The sequence below is a fragment of the Anthonomus grandis genome, chromosome 10, assembly GCF_022605725.1.
Source record: "Anthonomus grandis grandis chromosome 10, icAntGran1.3, whole genome shotgun sequence".
Classification (NCBI taxonomy): domain Eukaryota; kingdom Metazoa; phylum Arthropoda; class Insecta; order Coleoptera; family Curculionidae; genus Anthonomus; species Anthonomus grandis.
Window position 1 is genome coordinate 2,386,653 of NC_065555.1, and position 18,198 is coordinate 2,404,850.

Consider the following 18,198-nt stretch of genomic DNA (forward strand, 5'->3'; position numbering starts at 1 on the left):
TGGCAACCCGTCACAGTGTTAAGAAAACGATGAAGTACAATTGAAGGTTGCTTTTTGGTTATTACGACGTCACGCGAACATGTTGAAAGCAACGTTTGTAAAATGTCTAACTGTTTAATTTGTTACCAATTGACGTTGGCAAAAAATATCGTGTTACAATCGGTGTACTAATGGTAAGTTGTTACAACGTTAATACAACGTCCAAATGGGTTGTCAGTTTTTGTGCTTAAGTCGTCTTTTTAACGCGAATACCAATTATGCTTCGACATTTTATGCAGTGATGTCCAAATCTTTAAGGTGATCACTTACTTCAAAATGGAAAATTGCAATAACTACTTAGAAGATTTTTATGAAACCATAAGCATTATAATCAGAAAAGCATTTTGAATAAACAGTGCTTAATGAACAATGCATTTCAAGGCAAAGTTTCAGAAATATTACAGTTTTTAGACAGTGGTCTCCAAAAATAGTGTTTGACTTTTAAGGTGACCACTCACTTTAAAATTGAATATTGGAAAAACTATTTGGACGATTTTTATGAAACAAAAAGCATGATCTTAAGAAAAGCATTTTGAACAAATAATGCTTAAGGCTTAATGCATTTTAAGCCAGTATTTGAGAAATATTACAGTTTTTAGATAGTGGTCTCCAAAAACAACGTTTGGTTTTCAAAGTAAGTACTCACTTCAAAATTGAATATTGGAAAAACTATATGGAGGATTTTTATAAAACAAAAAGCATGATCTTAAGAAAAGCGTTTTGAACAAATAATGCCTGAGGTTTAATGCATTTTGAGCCAGTGTTTGAGAAATATTATAGTTTTTAGACAGTGGTCTCCAAAAGCAACGTTTGATTTTTAAGGTGACTACTCACTATAAAATTGAGTATTGGAAAAACTATTTAGACGATTTTTATGAAACAATAAACATATTTTTCAGAAAAGCATGCTAAATAAATAATAATTATTAATTAAGTTTTTTCAAGAAAAATGTTTTAGGAATATTTAATTTTTTATGCGATGATGTTCAAAAATAACGTTAGATCTTCAAGGTGACCACTCACTTTAAAATTGAATATTGAAAAAACTATGTAGCCGATTTTTATGAAACAAAAAGCATGATCTTAAGAAAAGCATTTTGAACAAATAATGCTTAAGGCTTAATGCATTTTAAGCCAGTGTTTCAGAAATATTACAGTTTTTAGATAGTGGTCTCTAAAAACAACGTTTGGTTTTCAAAGTAAGTACTCACTTCAAAATTGAATATGGGAAAAACTATTTGGACGAATTTTATAAAATAAAAAGCATGATCTTAAAAAAAGTATTTTGAACAAATAATGCTTATGGCTTAATGCCTTTCAAGTAAGGATTTGAGAATTACTACAGTTTTTAGACAGTGGTCTCCAAAAACAATGTTTGGCTTTTAAGGTGACCACTCGCTTTGAAATTAAATATTGGAAATTCTATTTGGACGATTTTTATAAAATAAAAAGGATGATATTAAGAAAAGCGTTTTGAACAAATAATGCTTAAGGATCAATGAATTTTAAGCAAGTGTTTGAGAAATATTACAGTTTTTAGACAGTGGTCGCTAAAAAGAACGTTTGATTTTAAAGGTAAGTACTAACTTCAAAATTGAATATGACAAAAACTATTTGGATGATTTTTATAAAACAATAAACATGTTTTTCAGAAAAGCATGCTAAACAAATAATGATCATTAATTAATTTATTTCAAGCAAAAGTTTCAGAAATATTAATTTTTTTATGCGATGATGTTCAAAAATAACGTTAGGGCTTCAAGGTGACCACTCAATTCAAAATTGAATACTGAAAAAACTACTTGAAAGATTTCTATAAAACAACCAGCATGCTATTGAAAGAAGTATTTTGAACAAATAACGGAAAATACTTAAATTAATTCAAGCAAAAGTTTAATAAATAATGCAGTTTTTAGACAGTGGTCTCCAAAAACAATGTTTGACTTTTAAGGTGACCACTCACTTTAAAATTGAATATTGGAAAAACTATGTGGCCGATTTTTATAAAACAAAAAGCATGATCTTAAGAAAAGCGTTTTAAATAAATAATGTTTAAGGCTTAATATTTTTCAAGCCAGGATTTGAGAATTACTACAGTTTTTAGACAGTGGTCTCCAAAAACAATGTTTGACTTTTAAGGTGACCACTCACTTTAAAATTGAATATTGGAAAAACTATTTGGACGATTTTTATGATACAAAAAGCATGATCTTAAGAAAAGTGTTTTGAACAAATAATGCTTAAGGATCAAAGCATTTCAAGCCAGTGTTTGAGAAATATTACAGTTTTTAGACAGTGGTTTCCAAAAACAATGTTTGACTTTTACGGTGACTACTCACTTTAAAATTGAATATTGCAAAAACTATTTGGACGATTTTTATGAAACAAAAAGAATGATCTTAAGAAAAGCGTTTTAAATAAATAATGCTTAAGGCTTAATATTTTTCAAGCCAGGATTTGAGAATTACTACAGTTTTTAAACAGTGGTCTCCAAAAACAATATTTGACTTTTAAGGTGACCACTCAATATAAAATTGAATATTGCAAAAACTATTTGGCCGATTTTTATGAAACAAAAAGCATGATCTTAAGAAAGGCGTTTTAAACAAATAATGCTTAAGGCTCAATGCATTTCAAGCCAGTGTTTGAGAAATATTACAGTTTTTAGACAGTGGTCTTCAAAAACAATGTTTGACTTTTAAGGTGACCACTCACTATAAAATTGAATATTGCAAAAACTATTTGGACGATTTTTATGAAACAAAAAGCATGATCTTAAGAAAAGCGTTTTAAATAAATAATGCTTAAGGCTTAATATTTTTCAAGCCAGGATTTGAGAATTACTACAGTTTTTAGAGAGTGGTCTCCAAAAACAATGTTTGACTTTTAAGGTGACCACTCATTATAAAATTGATTATTGCAAAAACTATTTGGACGATTTTTATGAAACAAAAAGCATGATCTTAAGAAAGGCGTTTTAAACAAATAATGCTTAAGGCTCAATGCATTTCAAGCCAGTGTTTGAGAAATATTACAGTTTTTAGACAGTGGTCTTCAAAAACAATGTTTGACTTTTAAGGTGATAACTCACTTTAAAATTGAATGTTGAAAAAACTATGTGTCCAATTTTTTATGAAATAAAAAGCATGATCTTAAGAAAAGCGTTTTGAACAAATAATGCTTAAGGCTCAATGCATTTCAAGCCAGTGTTTGAGAAATATTACAGTTTTTAGACAGTAGTCTCCAAAAACAATGTTTGACTTTTAAGGTGACCACTCACTTTAAAATTGAATATTGGAAAAACTATGTGGCCGATTTTTATGAAACAAAAAGCATGATCTTAAGAAAGGCGTTTTGAATAAATAATGATTAAGGTTTAATGCATTTTAAGCCAGTGTTTGAGAAATATTACAGTTTTTAGACAGTGGTCTTCAAAAACAATGTTTGACTTTCAAGGTAAGTACTCACTTCAAAATTGAATATAAGAAAAACTATTTGGACGATTTTTATGAAACAAAAAGCATGATCTTAAGAAAGGCGTTTTAAACAAATAATGCTTAAGGCTCAATGCATTTCAAGCCAGTGTTTGAGAAATATTACAGTTTTTAGACAGTAGTCTCCAAAAACAATGTTTGACTTTTAAGGTGACCAACTACTTCAATATTAAACAGTGGAGAAATTACTTGCACGATTTTTGTATGGTATGTGGATGAATAAACGAATTTTTATACTTAAGTCAGTTTTGCGACCAATAATTAAGTATTCGTTTACTCTAAAAGAATCTTTTTGGTTGTTGTATGTTTAATCTACGACGTTATAGCACGCCGTTGAATACAACGTCCGATTGCTTAACGTATTAATGTCACACGTTAAAAAAACGTCGCCTTACAACCGCTGTACTAATGCCAAGTCATTACAACGTTAATACAACGTCAAGATGTGTTGTAATGACTAATTTTTGGTACTAAATCACTTTTCTGACCAGGAATTAAGTTTTCGCTTTATTAAGGGTAATATACATATGTTTACTTCTTGGTCGTCACGTTGTTGTTAAATGTAACGTTGGTAAAACGTTCAGTTGGTTAACTCATTAGAAAAACGTCAAAGTCACTGTGAAATTTCATCTAAATTTTTATACTTTAGTCACTTTAAGGACGTCGTGCCGACCAAGAATAAAGACTTCGCTTACTTAAAGTAGAGCTGAGGGTTGCTTCTTGGTTATCACATGGTTAATGAACAACGTCGTACCAGCTGTTAAATGCAACGTTGTTAAAATGTTTAATCGTTTCATTTGTTAACGTTTGACGTCAGAAAAACGTTCAAGTTACTGTCTAACGACCATTTAAAAGTCATGTTGCCACGTCGGTAATTTATGACGTCATGCTAAGTCGTCCTATGCAACGTTGTTAAAACGTTCGAATATTTGATTTACTAACATTTGACGTTATTAAAAAGTCAAGAGTCATTATCACTCGGTTTTAGAGACCCTTTAATAATTACGTTACATTCATGACAAACCTTTGTTCTTAAGTCGATTTTTAAGTGCATTTTAAGGTCGATGCAACGTTGTCAGTGTTAGTTTATGACGTCATGCAAGGTCGTTACATACAACGTCCGGTTGCTTGACTGTAACAAGACGTTGTGACCCTCGACGTTAATAAAACGTCGTGTTACAAGTTACTAGAGTTTCTTGTACTTACGTCATAATTCCAACCAGAAATTTTGGTTGTTTGATTCTTTGATTTTCACGAAGAAAGAAAACTCAATAAATTCTTTAAAATTTCAATATATTTACTACTGTATCGTCAAACCTACGCTCACTAAAACTTGAAAAAACTCGCATGCTTCTCATAATAGGCCTCCAAAGGCAAACGCTTAAAATAAAACTTATCCACCCACTTGGAAATCTGGTTGGCGTGAAACTCCCTGGCACTCCTCACGCTACCGGAGTCCAAAGGGTTTTCCCCACGTAGATCCGCATGGTGGGCCGCATCCGGTATAAGAACCGCGAAAATTTGCGAGGAAACGTTAGTCATCACCCCACCGCTGGACCACGGATCCAACAATCCATTACTGAACACAATATTAGAGGCAGAATCTATGAGTTTCCCTCCGAACTCCAAGATGGCCACCCGTTCACTCCTGGGACGTACCTTAAACATGACGTCACAATTCAGGGAAAACTCCTCGAAGTTCCATGGAGCGTTCTCGAATAGATCTTCGTCGGTGGAGCACATCGGCATCACCATATCGGTGCAGGTCTGTAATTAGGCAGAATATAATGAGAACTAAAAGTTCACTGGTTACTTACCTGGAAGTTCCATCCAGATTCTCCTAAGCTCGGTAGGGCGGTGGCGTTGAGGTCGTTACATTTGACGCTCTTGGTGTAGTTGGTGTAGATCTTCAGCCCTTTGGCCACAGCGGTTACTGGATCATCTACACTATCGATTTGCGAGCACATTTCTTTTACTGGATGACCGGGCAGAGGTGCCAAGAAATCCGTGGGATACGGATAGTTAACCATGACCAAATTACCATAAATCTCGCTGATCCAGTCGACAAGATCATTGACGTCAGATGAAGAATTTAGCTTTGAACACAGTCTGAATTCCTCGGTTAAAGTTGCTCTGCCTGCATCGGTTGTACCCGTTGACCTAAAACCTGCATAACATACAACACAACCTGCGATAACTTTATGGACCAATCACCTGATGGCACTCCAAGATGACTTAATTGTATCCACACACCTCTCAGACCCTTGAGTTCTCACCACATCCGTTAAAATCTTATTGAAGCTTCCGCATGGGACCAGTCCAGAGAGGGACCAAATGGGCGCTGAGCTAGCGATAGCTCCCTCGACGCTATACGGGTATTTCATCCTGAGGTAAGCCGAGAGCATCCCACCGTAGCTACCTCCGAAAGCTATCACAGGCAGTTTGGTGAGGGAGCTGCCGTTCTTCACGTATTGCTTTTGGAGGTCATCGATGAGGTAGACGTAGTCGGCTAACGCTTGCTGGGCGCTGAGGTATCCGAGTTTTTCCGGTGAGTTGTAGGATTCGTTGCCGAACGGTAGAGTTTCACCGTAGAATCTGGAGTGAAATATTTATTGGTGAGTGTAGATTGATTGGGTGAATATAGCGGAAGAATCATGTGGAACAGAGTTAAGAAGTAGTGCTGTCTTAAGTTGAAATGAATTAAAACAATGGGTTGAAATGCTTAAATTAAATTATGGAAATAGCTTCAAATGTTTGGAATGAAATTTGAAATTACGTCAAAGGCTTGGAAGGAAATGTTTGGACTTATATTGAAAAATCGCCTGAATATGATTCGAATAAAAGTAAAAAAACTAATCTTAAGTCTCTCTTTTAGTGGTCAAGACATTGGAATTCTTATTCTAGGAGTGCCTGTAAGAAACAAAAGACTTTGTCTCTTATTGACAACTGAATATCATGGTTTCTCGTAGTTAAAATTTAAAAATTATTGATTTATGGACTACTTTGAAGACTGTTTTAGTCTTTTTTGAAGAAATGACTAAAATTGACACACTAAAAGTGAAGATATTGAATTTCTTATTCCAGGAGTGCCTGTAAGAAACAAAAGACTTTGTCTCTTATTGGCAAGTGAATACCTTGGGATTTGGTAGTCAAAATTTAAAAATTATTGATTTATGGACTACTTTGAAGACTGGTTTAGTCTTTTTCGAAGAAATGACTAAAATTGATACACTAAAAGTGAAGATATTGAATTTCCTATTCCAGGAGTGCCTCTAAGAAACAAAAGACTTTGTCTCTTATTGACAACTAAATCTCAAGGTTTCTCGTAGTCAAAATTTAAAAATTATTGATTTGTCGACTACTTTGAAGACTGGTTTAGTTTTTTTTGAAAAAATGACTAAAATTGATGCACTAAAAGTGAAGATATTGAATTTCTTATTCCAGGAGTGCCTGTAAGAAACAAGAGACTTTGTCTCTTTTTGAAAACTGAATATCATGGATTTTCGTAGTTAAAATTTAAAAATTATTGATTCATGGACTACTTTGAAGACTGTTTTGGTCTTTTTTGAAAAAATTACTAAAATTGACACACTAAAAGTAAAGATATTGGAATTCTTATTTCAGGAGTGCCTGTAAGAAACAAAAGACTTTGTCTGTTATTGGCAAGTGAATATCTTAGGATTTGGTAGTCAAAATTTAAAAATTATTGATTTATGGACTACTTTGAAGACAGTTTTAGTATTTTTCGAAGAAATGACTAAAATTGATACACTAAAAGTGAAGATATTGAATTTCCTATTCCAGGAGTGCCTCTAAGAAACAAAAGACTTTGTCTCTTATTGACAACTAAATCTCAAGGTTTCTCGTAGTCAAAATTTAAAAATTATTGATTTGTCGACTACTTTGAAGACTGGTTTAGTTTTTTTTGAAAAAATGACTAAAATTGATGCACTAAAAGTGAAGATATTGAATTTCTTATTCCAGGAGAGCCTGTAAGAAAAAAAGACTTTGTCTCTTATTGACAACTAAATATCTTGAGATTTGGTAGTAAAAACTTAAAAATTATTGATTTATGGACTACTTTGAAGACTGGTTTAGTCTTTTTTGAAGAAATGACTAAAATTGATGCACTAAAACTGAAGTTATTGGAATTCCTATTCCAGGAGTGCCTGTAAGAAACAGAAGATTTTGTCTCTTATTGACAAGTGAATATCTTGTGATTTGGTAGTCAAAATTTAAATATTATTGATTTATGGACTACTTTGAAGACCTTTTTGGTCTTTTTTGAAGAAATGACTAAAATTGACACACTAAAAGTGAAGATATTAAAATTCTTATTCCAGGAGTGCCTGTAAAAAACAAAAAACTTTGTCTCTTATTGACAACTGAATATCATGGTTTTTCGTAGTCAAAATTTAAAAATTATTAATTTATGGACTACTTTAAAGACTGTTTTAGTCTTTTTTGAAGAAATGACTAAATCTGACACACTAAAAGTGAAGATATTGAAATTCTTTTTCCAGGGGTGCCTGTAAGAAGCAAAAGACTTTGTCTCTTATTGACAACTGAATATCTTGGGATTTGCTAGTCAAAATTTAAAAATTATTGATTTATCGACTACTTTGAAGACTACTTTAGTCTTTTTCGAAGAAATGACTAAAATTGACGCACTAAAAGTGAAGATATTGGAATTCTTATTCCAGGAGTGCCTGTAAGAAACAAAAGACTTTGTCCCTTATTGACAACTGAATATCACGGTTTCTGGTAGTCCAAATTTAAAAATTAATGATTTATGGACTACTCTGAAGACTGTTTTAGTATTTTTTGAAAAAATGACTAAAATTGACTCACTAAAAGTGAAGATATTGAATTTCTTATTCCAGGAGTGCCTGTAAAAAACAAAACACTTTGTCTCCTATTGACAACTGAATATCATGGTTTCTCGTAGTCAAAATTTAAAAACTATTGACTTATAGACTACTTTGAAGACTGTCTTATTCTTTTTTTAAAGAAATAATTAAAATTGACTCACTACAAGTGGAGATATTGAAATTCTTATTCCAGGAGTGCTTGTAAGAAACAAAAGATTTTGCCTCTTATTGACAAGTGAATATCATGGTTTCTCGTAGTCAACATTTAAAAATTATTGATTTATGGACTATTTTGAAGACATTTTTAGTCTTTTTTGAAGAAATGACTAAATTTGACACACTAAAAGTGAAAAAAAAAAAGTGATTTAAAAGTGATTTATGAACTACTCTGTATAATTTTTTAGCCTTTTTTGACCAAATGACGAAAGTCAAGATATTACAATTCTTAAAAATTGTTTTTTTCTCTTTTAAGGTTCGGCCCTTGTACTCCAATACACCTCAGCCTAAAAGTTTATTGTGCCCGTTCTTAAAATTAGATTAAGAAAATAAAAATAAATAGGAATAATTGAAACAAGGCTTCAAATGCTCGGAATATAAAATGCAACAAACTGCCTTAAAGTCTTAAAATAAAAAATCACTGGTCAAATGCCTGAAATAAAATTAAAGAATGATTGTAAACGCCTGGAAAAAAAATTTCAAATTACGTCAAATATCTGGAATAAAACTAAAAATAAAGCTTAAAATGCTTAGACTAAATTGAAAAATGGCTTTAAATAATTTAAATAAAATTTAAGAAATAGTTTGTATGCTCTGAATAAAATATATCGATTATTTCATATGCTTGAAAGAAAATTAAAAATTTTGAAGCAATTAAGGAAATAGATTCAAATGCTTGGAATAATATAAAAAATTACCTCAAAGGTTTGGAATAAAACAAAAAATGGTTTGAAATGCTTTTAGTAAAATTAAAACAGAAATACTTCAAAGCCTTGGAATAAATTTTAAATAAAAAATTACGCCAAATGCGTGAAAATAAACTCTTTTAAGGCAATTACTTTATAGTAACAATTAGTGGAATAAAATTGGAAAATGGCTTTAAATAAGATTAAAAAATTCTTGAAATGCTTGAAATAACGTTGAAAAATAGCTTCAAATGCGAGTATTAAAATTGAAAACTGTATTGACAAACTTACAATAGAACAATAGCATTTAAAGCGAATAGTTGAAAAATGGCTTCAAATGCTTGAAATAATACACTACCTGGAAGAATTTAAACGTTTCGTCAAATACCTAAAAATAAATAAAAAGTGGCTTCGGATGCTTTAAATAAAATTTGAAAAAAAAAGCTTCAAATGCCTGGAAAAAATTAAAGATTACGTCAAATACCTGCAAAAAAAGGCTTTAAATGCCTGGAATAAAATTGTAAAATAATTTCAAATGCTTGAATTAAAATTTAAAAATTGTGAAGCGATTAAGTGACAAAAATTTTGATGTTTACTGTTTATGGACCAGAGAAGTTTTAGGAACATTGAAAGATCTATAAGAGATCATTGATTAAAGAGTAAAAAGAGTTAAAGTTCACTTATTAAAGAGTAAGTTTAGAGACATTTAAGAGGACTAAGTTACGTTGGTAGAAGTACTGTAACGACCTCATAGTCTAGACACAAAGGTGCGACAATGATGGAGAGAGTGGCAACACACCTGGCGACATCTCGACACTTACGTAGAAGTTCAAGTCTGAATATTGGCGCGAATTTTAAAACGAAATGAAGTATAGCTAATAAATAAAGTGTAAATGGGTATTTTTTCTAGTAGTCTTAAGTAATTTTGTTTAGTAGGTATGTGTGTATAAGATTTTTAGGCAATTAAGGAATAAATTAAGAAAATAGCTTCAAATGTTTGGATTAAAGTTGAAAAATTACTTTAAAAGTGTAGCTTTAAATGCTTGGAATAAAATAAAAACTAACTTGGAAAAAAATGGAATTTTGGAAAAAAAGTGTGAAATATATAATTTTTTTTAAATACCCCAAAAACACAAAAAGTATCAAACAACCCAGAAAATCATGAATTGCCTTTAAAATACATGATAACATTAAAAGTTGCCTCAAAAATTTCTTTCAATTTTTTGAGACATTCACTCATGTTTTTTTAACACACTATTCGTACCAAAAGACTTACTTTTGTCTAACACATAACAATGGTGATGAAACCTGTATATTTTTACATATTTCTGTTGCAAGGTTTTACCCATAATGAGCTGAAAAATATGAACTTGTCATGAAAATACAGATCGATATTCTTCTATACCAGATTCACAAAAAATTAAATTGTACTTACCGGTGTTCAGCAAACACCAACAAAGCGTTCATCTTCTTCCCCAGATCGTACATAAATCCGGTATTTTGTGCAAACATGGTGATATCACCCTCATTTCCAGTGTAAAAAAAGATCGGATTTTCATCATTGTAGTAAGTATCGTTGACTAAGTAACGTAACTTAAACGTAACACTCGAAGTAAAACTAAGAAACCAATTATTAATTTAATAGGACTATTGGGAATTTTAGGGTGTAACTTACCTAAAATGGTCCAGAGGCATATCGATATACTTGGTGACGTATCCATACTGTTCCCCCATACAAATCGGGAATAAAACCCATAAAAAATTGCTGGCAAACCAGAACATTTTCGTTATTATTGAATTATTCCGCATAGACGCTCCTCGTTAAATGTTTCTTATCTTGACCTCTCGGTTAAACTGTTTATTCACAATCTCGCTGACTGGACAATAAACAAATAGAGTAATCTTTATATGCGTATTTAATCAATGGTTTAATAAAGACTTATACGTTCAAAAACCTTGATTTTTGGTATACTAAATGTTCAAGTACCCTTTCAGCTTATCACCATTCATTGGAAAATTCATTATTATTATTTTTAATATAGTAAGACCAATGCCCTTTTTTATTTAAGTGCCAAATAAACAAAAAATATTTTTGTTTTTCTAAGTATAGGAAATAAAATTAAAAAAACTGCTTCAAGGACTTGTAGGACATGAATATTGTATTCCACGCACAATTATCTCGCTGAAGAAAAATGTGGACTCCGTTTTACCAATAGTCAATTTTTCTAGCAAGGAACTTAACTTTTTCGAAGATAAAATAATTGCTAGGGCAGAAAAATGTGTAGAGGATAAACAGCCACTGGAAATAATAAATAAAGTCAACGAAACCGAGTTAACACCGCTTCCAGTAAAGCAAATTTGTACCGGCTCAATCAGCAAAGAACAAAAACAACAACTTATCGAGCTTTTAAATGAATACAGAGATTCTTTTGCCATGACTACTGCAGAACTGGGCTGTTCTAAATCAACGTCCATGAAAATCACCCTTAATAATGATCAACCGTTTCACTATCGCCCTTACAGGATGTCTAAATCTGAGCAGGATATAGTCAAAGACATAGTGAACGAACTTTCGGAAGGAAATATCGTAAGAGAATCGGAATCTGAGTACTCTTCTCCTGTTTTGTTGGTTGGAAAGAAAAATGGAGAGAAAAGGTTATGTATTATATTAAGGACAGTAAAAGAAAATCAACCTCTTCCAAGGATTGACGACTAAATTGATAGACTTCGGTCGGGTCATTATTTTACTAGCCTTGATCTGAAGTTAGGATATTACCAGGTGCCACTAGAAGAAACATCCATGAGATTTACCGCCTTTGTAACACCAGAAGGACAGTATGAATTCAATAGGGTACCATTTGGTTTGACAAATAATGCACCTAGAGTTTTTCAGCGCTTCATGACGAAATTACTCAGACTAATCCGGGAAAATACTTCATTGTTTTTAAATGATGTACTTTTATTTGCCAAGACTGTGGAAGAAGCACTAAATAAATTAAAAGATGCTTAATTGGAATAAAGTGAGAAAATGGCTTCAAAGAAGAAAAAAAATTGCATCAAATGCTTCGAATAAAAATGCAAAATTACTGAAAGCATTTGTCATACGAATTAAGAAAAAAACAAGTCTTATCTGCACTAAAATTATAAAATCACTTAACCTAAGAATCTTATACATTTTTTGCCTGAAATTCAAAAGTGCAAGTCTCAATTGCCCGGAATAATAGAATCACCTTGAGGTAAGAAATATCTTGCCTGAACAATAAAAAAACTCAACTACCTGGAATTATTAAACCTTAGAAAGTTCTTTCACAAAATTTAGAAAATCACGTTTCAATGACCAGGAATTCATATATTTCTTGCCTGAAGTTTTAAGAAATCAAGTCTTAACTACCTGAAATCACTTAATCTAAGAAATTTATGAATTTCTTGCCTGAAATTTAAGAAAACAATTCGTTTGGAATAAATAAATCACTTAACCCGAGTTAAGGAGACTTGTACTAAAATCTACCTAGATATCCAATGTATAAATACTAGAAATAAAGAAAAAGGCACAAGACCACACATTTTTCAAAAAAACTTTATATATGTATGTATAATACTATAAAGCTTTAAAATTGTTTGTCTTCTAATATTTTTTATTTTTACTTTAATATAGGACTTTTAAGCTATAGTATCAAGTTGTTTTTTGTAATTAAGACTAAAATACTCCATTGGAGGTTAAGTTTGAGACTTTTTGCTTTTAACATTATATGTTGTATAATTTGACTAAATTAAAAAAGTTTATTCTTAGTATTTTACTATTATAAACACTAAAAAAATCAAGTCTTATTTGCCTGGAATAATAGAACCAATTAATCGAAGAAACTCATACATTTCTTGCCTGAAATGTAAAAAATCAAGACTCAACTGCCTGAAATAATCTAACCTAATCACCAACCTAAGAAATTCCAAACTCTCATATTTCTGGTCTTAAATTAAAAAAATGTCTGGAAAAAAATGTAGTTTGAAATGCTTGGAATAATAGACCTTAAAATCAAAAATCGAAATATGGCATTAATGCCTGGAATAATAATTAAATGCCTCAATCTATTAATGTAAGAGTACATTTAATTAATTGTATTAATTAAATGTACTCAATGTAAAATTGAACTAAAAAGATCACGTGGAATGCCTGGAATTAAAAATTATGTCAAATGCTTGAAATATATAAACGTCAAATTTCCTCTTAAAAAACAAGAAAAATGACTTTGAGCACTTGTTTTAAAAAACAGCCTCAATAACCCGAAAAGAATAAAAATTACATTAATTGCATGAAGGAAAATAAAAAATTGCTTAAAATTTTTGTAATATAAATAAATAATGTCTTTGAATGCCTAGAATAAAATCTAAACAATTTATTCAAAAGCTTGGAATATGTAAACAAATCATTTCTATTGCTTTAAATAAAAGTGAAAAATGGGATGCCTATAAAAAACTGATAAATTAAATCAAATTCTTGAAATCATATCAGCATCAAATAAAATAAAACGCTTAAAATGTTTGCAATAATTAAGACAAATAGCTTCAATTTGTCTATGCTGAAAAATTGCTTAAAATTACAGGATAAATTGACTAATTATATCAAATGACTGGAGTAAAGTAAACAAATTAAAAAATGCCTTCAAATGTTTGGATGGAACTGAAAAATTACGTCAATTGTATATGTAGAGTCCAATAAAATGGTCGTTTGATTTTTTTCTTTAGAGTCATTTGAATTCACATCGAATTGAAAAATAGCTTCAAATTCTTGAAATAAAATTGAATAAATAGGTTCTATTTCGACAAAATTGAAAAATGGCTTTAAAAGATTGGGAAAAATTACGTCAAATGTTTGAAGAAAATCAAGAAATTACTTCAAATCCCTATAATTTAAATGAAAAATGGCCCTAGCTGCTTGGAATAATGGCTAAACTAAAATTGTGAAATTTGAAATATTTAAAAAAATACCTTATTATTGTTTCAAATATAAATAAAAAATGCCTTATTGCCTTCAAAAAAATAATCAATAAAATATATAAAGGTTCCTAGAGCAGCTCCTGGTCCTGAAAAGCCCATTTTCTCAAAAAAACCAATAAATGTAGATACATCAAGCAAACTGTAGACGATTACGAAAATATTCAGCTGCAAATTGTGTTTGGGATGAAAATTTCTGTTAAAACTAGTTTTCCTGTTATAGAAGTTTTTTTACTGCCTAGTTGAACAGTTAAATTAAATTAAATATATAGGGGTTCCTAGAGCAGCTCTTGGTCTTAAAAAGTTCATTTTCTTGAAAACCAATAAACGTAGATAAATGAAACAAACTGTAGATAATTAAGAGAAAATTCCTATCAAGAAGAGTTTTCTAGTTATAGCAGTTTCTTTCCTTTTTTGTCTAGTAACACACACACTAGGCTTTAAATGTTTGCATAAATTGCTTCTACTTCATAAAAAACATATTTAAAGATTACTTCAAATATTTATAAAAAAAAATAAAAATTACATCAAATGCCTGGAAGAAATAAAAAATTAGTTTAAATAAGTGGAATGAAGAAATGAAAAATGGCTTTAAATGCTTGGAATAAAACAATAAATCAATTAAAATTTAAAAGAAAATACGGTAAATTTTCGGCTTTAAATGTTTGGATAGATTGCTTCTATTCTATTTCATAAAAAATATTTTTAAAAATGGCTTCAAATACTCAAAAAAAAAAAATTAAAAATTACGTCAAATGCCTGGAAGAAATAAAAAATTACTTTAAATAATTGAGGCGTGTTTTACAAAAACCGCACATGTCCAAAATCAATGAAATTGAGCTAGTGGCACCATCTAGTTTAAAAATATGATGTTTTTAATATCTCAAAATAAGATTCTACAAAAACGGCACAAGTACTAAGATAAAGCTAATTGAAAATTCGATAATTCTGCAAAAAACACACATGTCCATTGTTTTTCCACCAAATACAGCATTAGTCCGTGCGACAGGTTAGGACATGTGTGCTTTTTGTCGTAAAATCTCGCTGAAGCGCTCGAATTACTAGTCAGTTTGTTATTGTTTTGTCTATAAGCCAGACGTGTTCTTGTGATTTTTGACTGGAGTTTAGCATTTGCGTTTTCTTGCTCAAAAATTATACTTAAAAAAATGCAAGATCGTGAAGAAGTGTTAACTAATAATTGGTCTACAAAAAGGCCAAAGAAAATAAAGAAGGAGACAGTGATCAAAGAGTTAAAAGTTCGTCGTGAAGAGCACATAAATCACAAGGGCAAACGTGTTTTAGCGCGTAAAACTGGCGAAGCATGCAGGTATGTTAGAGGGTATATTTTAAGTGTGGGTTTTCCAATAAAAAAAATATTTTTTTATAGTTGCAAAAATTCCTGTTTTTCTAAAGTTGCTGAAGAAAAAAGAATTGCCATTCTTACCCAGACTGACAAAAATAATCAAGATTCTCATTTAACTGGTCTCATATCAATGAACCATATTATTAGAAGACGTCCCCGATCTGAAATAAATAAAAAAACTCACGGTGCTAGTTTTACTTACAAAATAAGGGTGGATGAATCTGAAATAAAAGTGTGTAAGAAAGCTTTTCTCAGCCTATATGGCATTAAAGATGCTCGTTTAAGGCGAATCCGAGATTCCCTTATGACTACTGGAGCTTCTTTTAACGACAAAAGAGGAATACATGGAAATAGGCCAACAAAAACTCCAGATCACATTACAGGACTTATTAAAATCCATATAAAATCATGTTCCGCTTTATTCACGTCGTAAAAATCCAAATTGTTCCTATTTACCAGAATATCTTACGTTAAGGGATATGCATACCATATAAAAGTTACTGGAAAGTATTTAAGACATATTTTAACATTAAATTTGGATTTCCAAGATCTGACTCTTGTTCAGAATGTGACAAACTTGCTCCGCAATTAAACCGTACAGATCTTAGCATAGAAGAACGAAATAGATTAAAATTAGAAAAGGAGATACACCTTCGTAAAGCCGAAGCTTTTTTTGACGTAAAACGGAAATTTAAAATCAAAGCAAAAGCTGGAGAAGTAATATGTATTAGTTTTGATTTTATGCAAAATTTGTCCCTTCCTCACATACCATCTAACCCTGTTTTTTATAGCCGTCAACTTTGATATAATGTCTTTGGTATACATGACCTTGGAACTGATAATGTTTGGATGTACACTTATCTTGAAAATGAAGCCACAAAGGGTGCCAATGAAGTCCCTTTGATGTTACTGCATTTCCTTAAAAACCACATCCATAACCGCAGTTTGGTTATTTTTAGTGACGGTTGCCCAGGGCAAATAAAAATTACGTAATGGCTCATTTTTTGTACACCTTGGTCACTATTCTAAAAATCGTTGATTCAGTAGAATACATATTTCCAATAAGGGGTTATTCCTTTTTGCCCTGATAGAGAAAAAGAAAAGACGCCTGGAGAGAGCCGAGAGACCAGAGGATTGGGATAATATCATTTTAAATGCCAGAATGAAACCCAACCAATTTAATTTGATAAAAATGAAGCAATACGATTTTTTTAATATAAAAACTGCGACCTGCAACTTTTTCCTAAAAACTCCAAAGCCAGCTTAAAGCAACATTAAAAAAATTAGAATTATGAAAATAACTAACCAAACATCTCTACTTTTTTTAAAGGATTCATACAGTGGCCCATTCAGAAGCAGTATTGTGGCCAAAGCAAATTTATCATGCAACATCCAACTGGAAAGGCTTTACAAGGAACCTCTTCCGTTTGCTTCAAATAAAGCTGAGAATTTAAGATCACTGTTACCGTTACTACGTCTTGTAGCTAATAAAAACTACTATGAATGTATTCTGGATAATACTTACCCTGATAACACGGACATTAATGAAGAAGATGATAATAATAGTGGATGTGAAGATTAATTTACTACAAACTATTAAACTAATCCTTGTTTAGAATTTATTTTAATGTTTAAATTTGTTAAATAAAACGTATGTTTTTTCTTGCAAAAACAACTTATGTTCAACAGTTTTTTCAAATTTTTGACAAATATATTAGAATTATTTTTTTTAAACAAGAATTAAATATATTAGCTTAATATACGCTGTAATTTATTAAAAAATATGAAGAAATGAATTTGTTTTAAAACAAAATGTTTTTTTCATTTCCTGAAAATTTTGGATTTTGGACATATGTGTTTTTTGTAAAACACGCCTCAATTAGAAATAAAAAATGGCTTTAAATGCTTGGAATAAAACAATAAATCAAATAAAATTAAAAAAAAAAAACGTCAAAATTCCGGCTTTAAATGTTTGGATAAATTGCTTCCACCTCATAAAAAAATATATTTAAAAATGATTTGAAATACTTAGAAAAAAATCAAAAATTACATCAAATGCCTGGAAGAAATTAAAAATTTAAATGCGTGGAATAAAACAATAAATCAAGTCGAATGAATATAGAAATTTAATTCAAAAGCTTGAAATATATAAAAAAATACTCTGATTGCTTCAGACAAAATTAAAAATGCCTAAAATAACATGATTATTTACATCAAATGCTTAAAATAGAATTTACAAAACACGTAAAATTTCTGAAAAACTGCTTAAAAGTACTGAAAAAAAATATTGAAAAACGGCTTCAAAAACACGGAAAAAACATACTCAAATGTTTGTAATAATATAAAATTTCTTAGTCAAATAAATTCGTTACCTAACTTCTGGTATTAATATTCTCGCTTAGTTCACCATTCAACCTACTCTGTCTCCTTACGACTAAAATTCATATTATTACATTTAAACCAATGCAATAACAAAAAAACCATTTAGCCACCTTTCAGAAATGTATAGAGCGATAAAACCTCATTAGGTAATCAAC

The 18,198-nt window shown here is 30.7% G+C and overlaps 1 protein-coding gene across 1 annotated transcript; it reads right to left on the reverse strand.

Moving 5' to 3' along the window:
• Nucleotides 1-4,809: 4,809 nt before the first annotated feature.
• Nucleotides 4,810-18,156, reverse strand: LOC126741276 (lysosomal Pro-X carboxypeptidase-like). The gene is made up of 6 exons (XM_050447661.1): nucleotides 18,034-18,156; nucleotides 10,982-11,183; nucleotides 10,742-10,924; nucleotides 5,748-6,128; nucleotides 5,351-5,693; nucleotides 4,810-5,300 (listed from the first exon to the last, which is right to left on the reverse strand). Exons 2-6 carry the CDS (start codon nucleotides 11,113-11,115, stop codon nucleotides 4,860-4,862), a joined length of 1,482 nt encoding a protein of 493 aa, XP_050303618.1. The 5' UTR covers nucleotides 11,116-11,183; nucleotides 18,034-18,156; the 3' UTR covers nucleotides 4,810-4,859.
• Nucleotides 18,157-18,198: the final 42 nt, after the last annotated feature.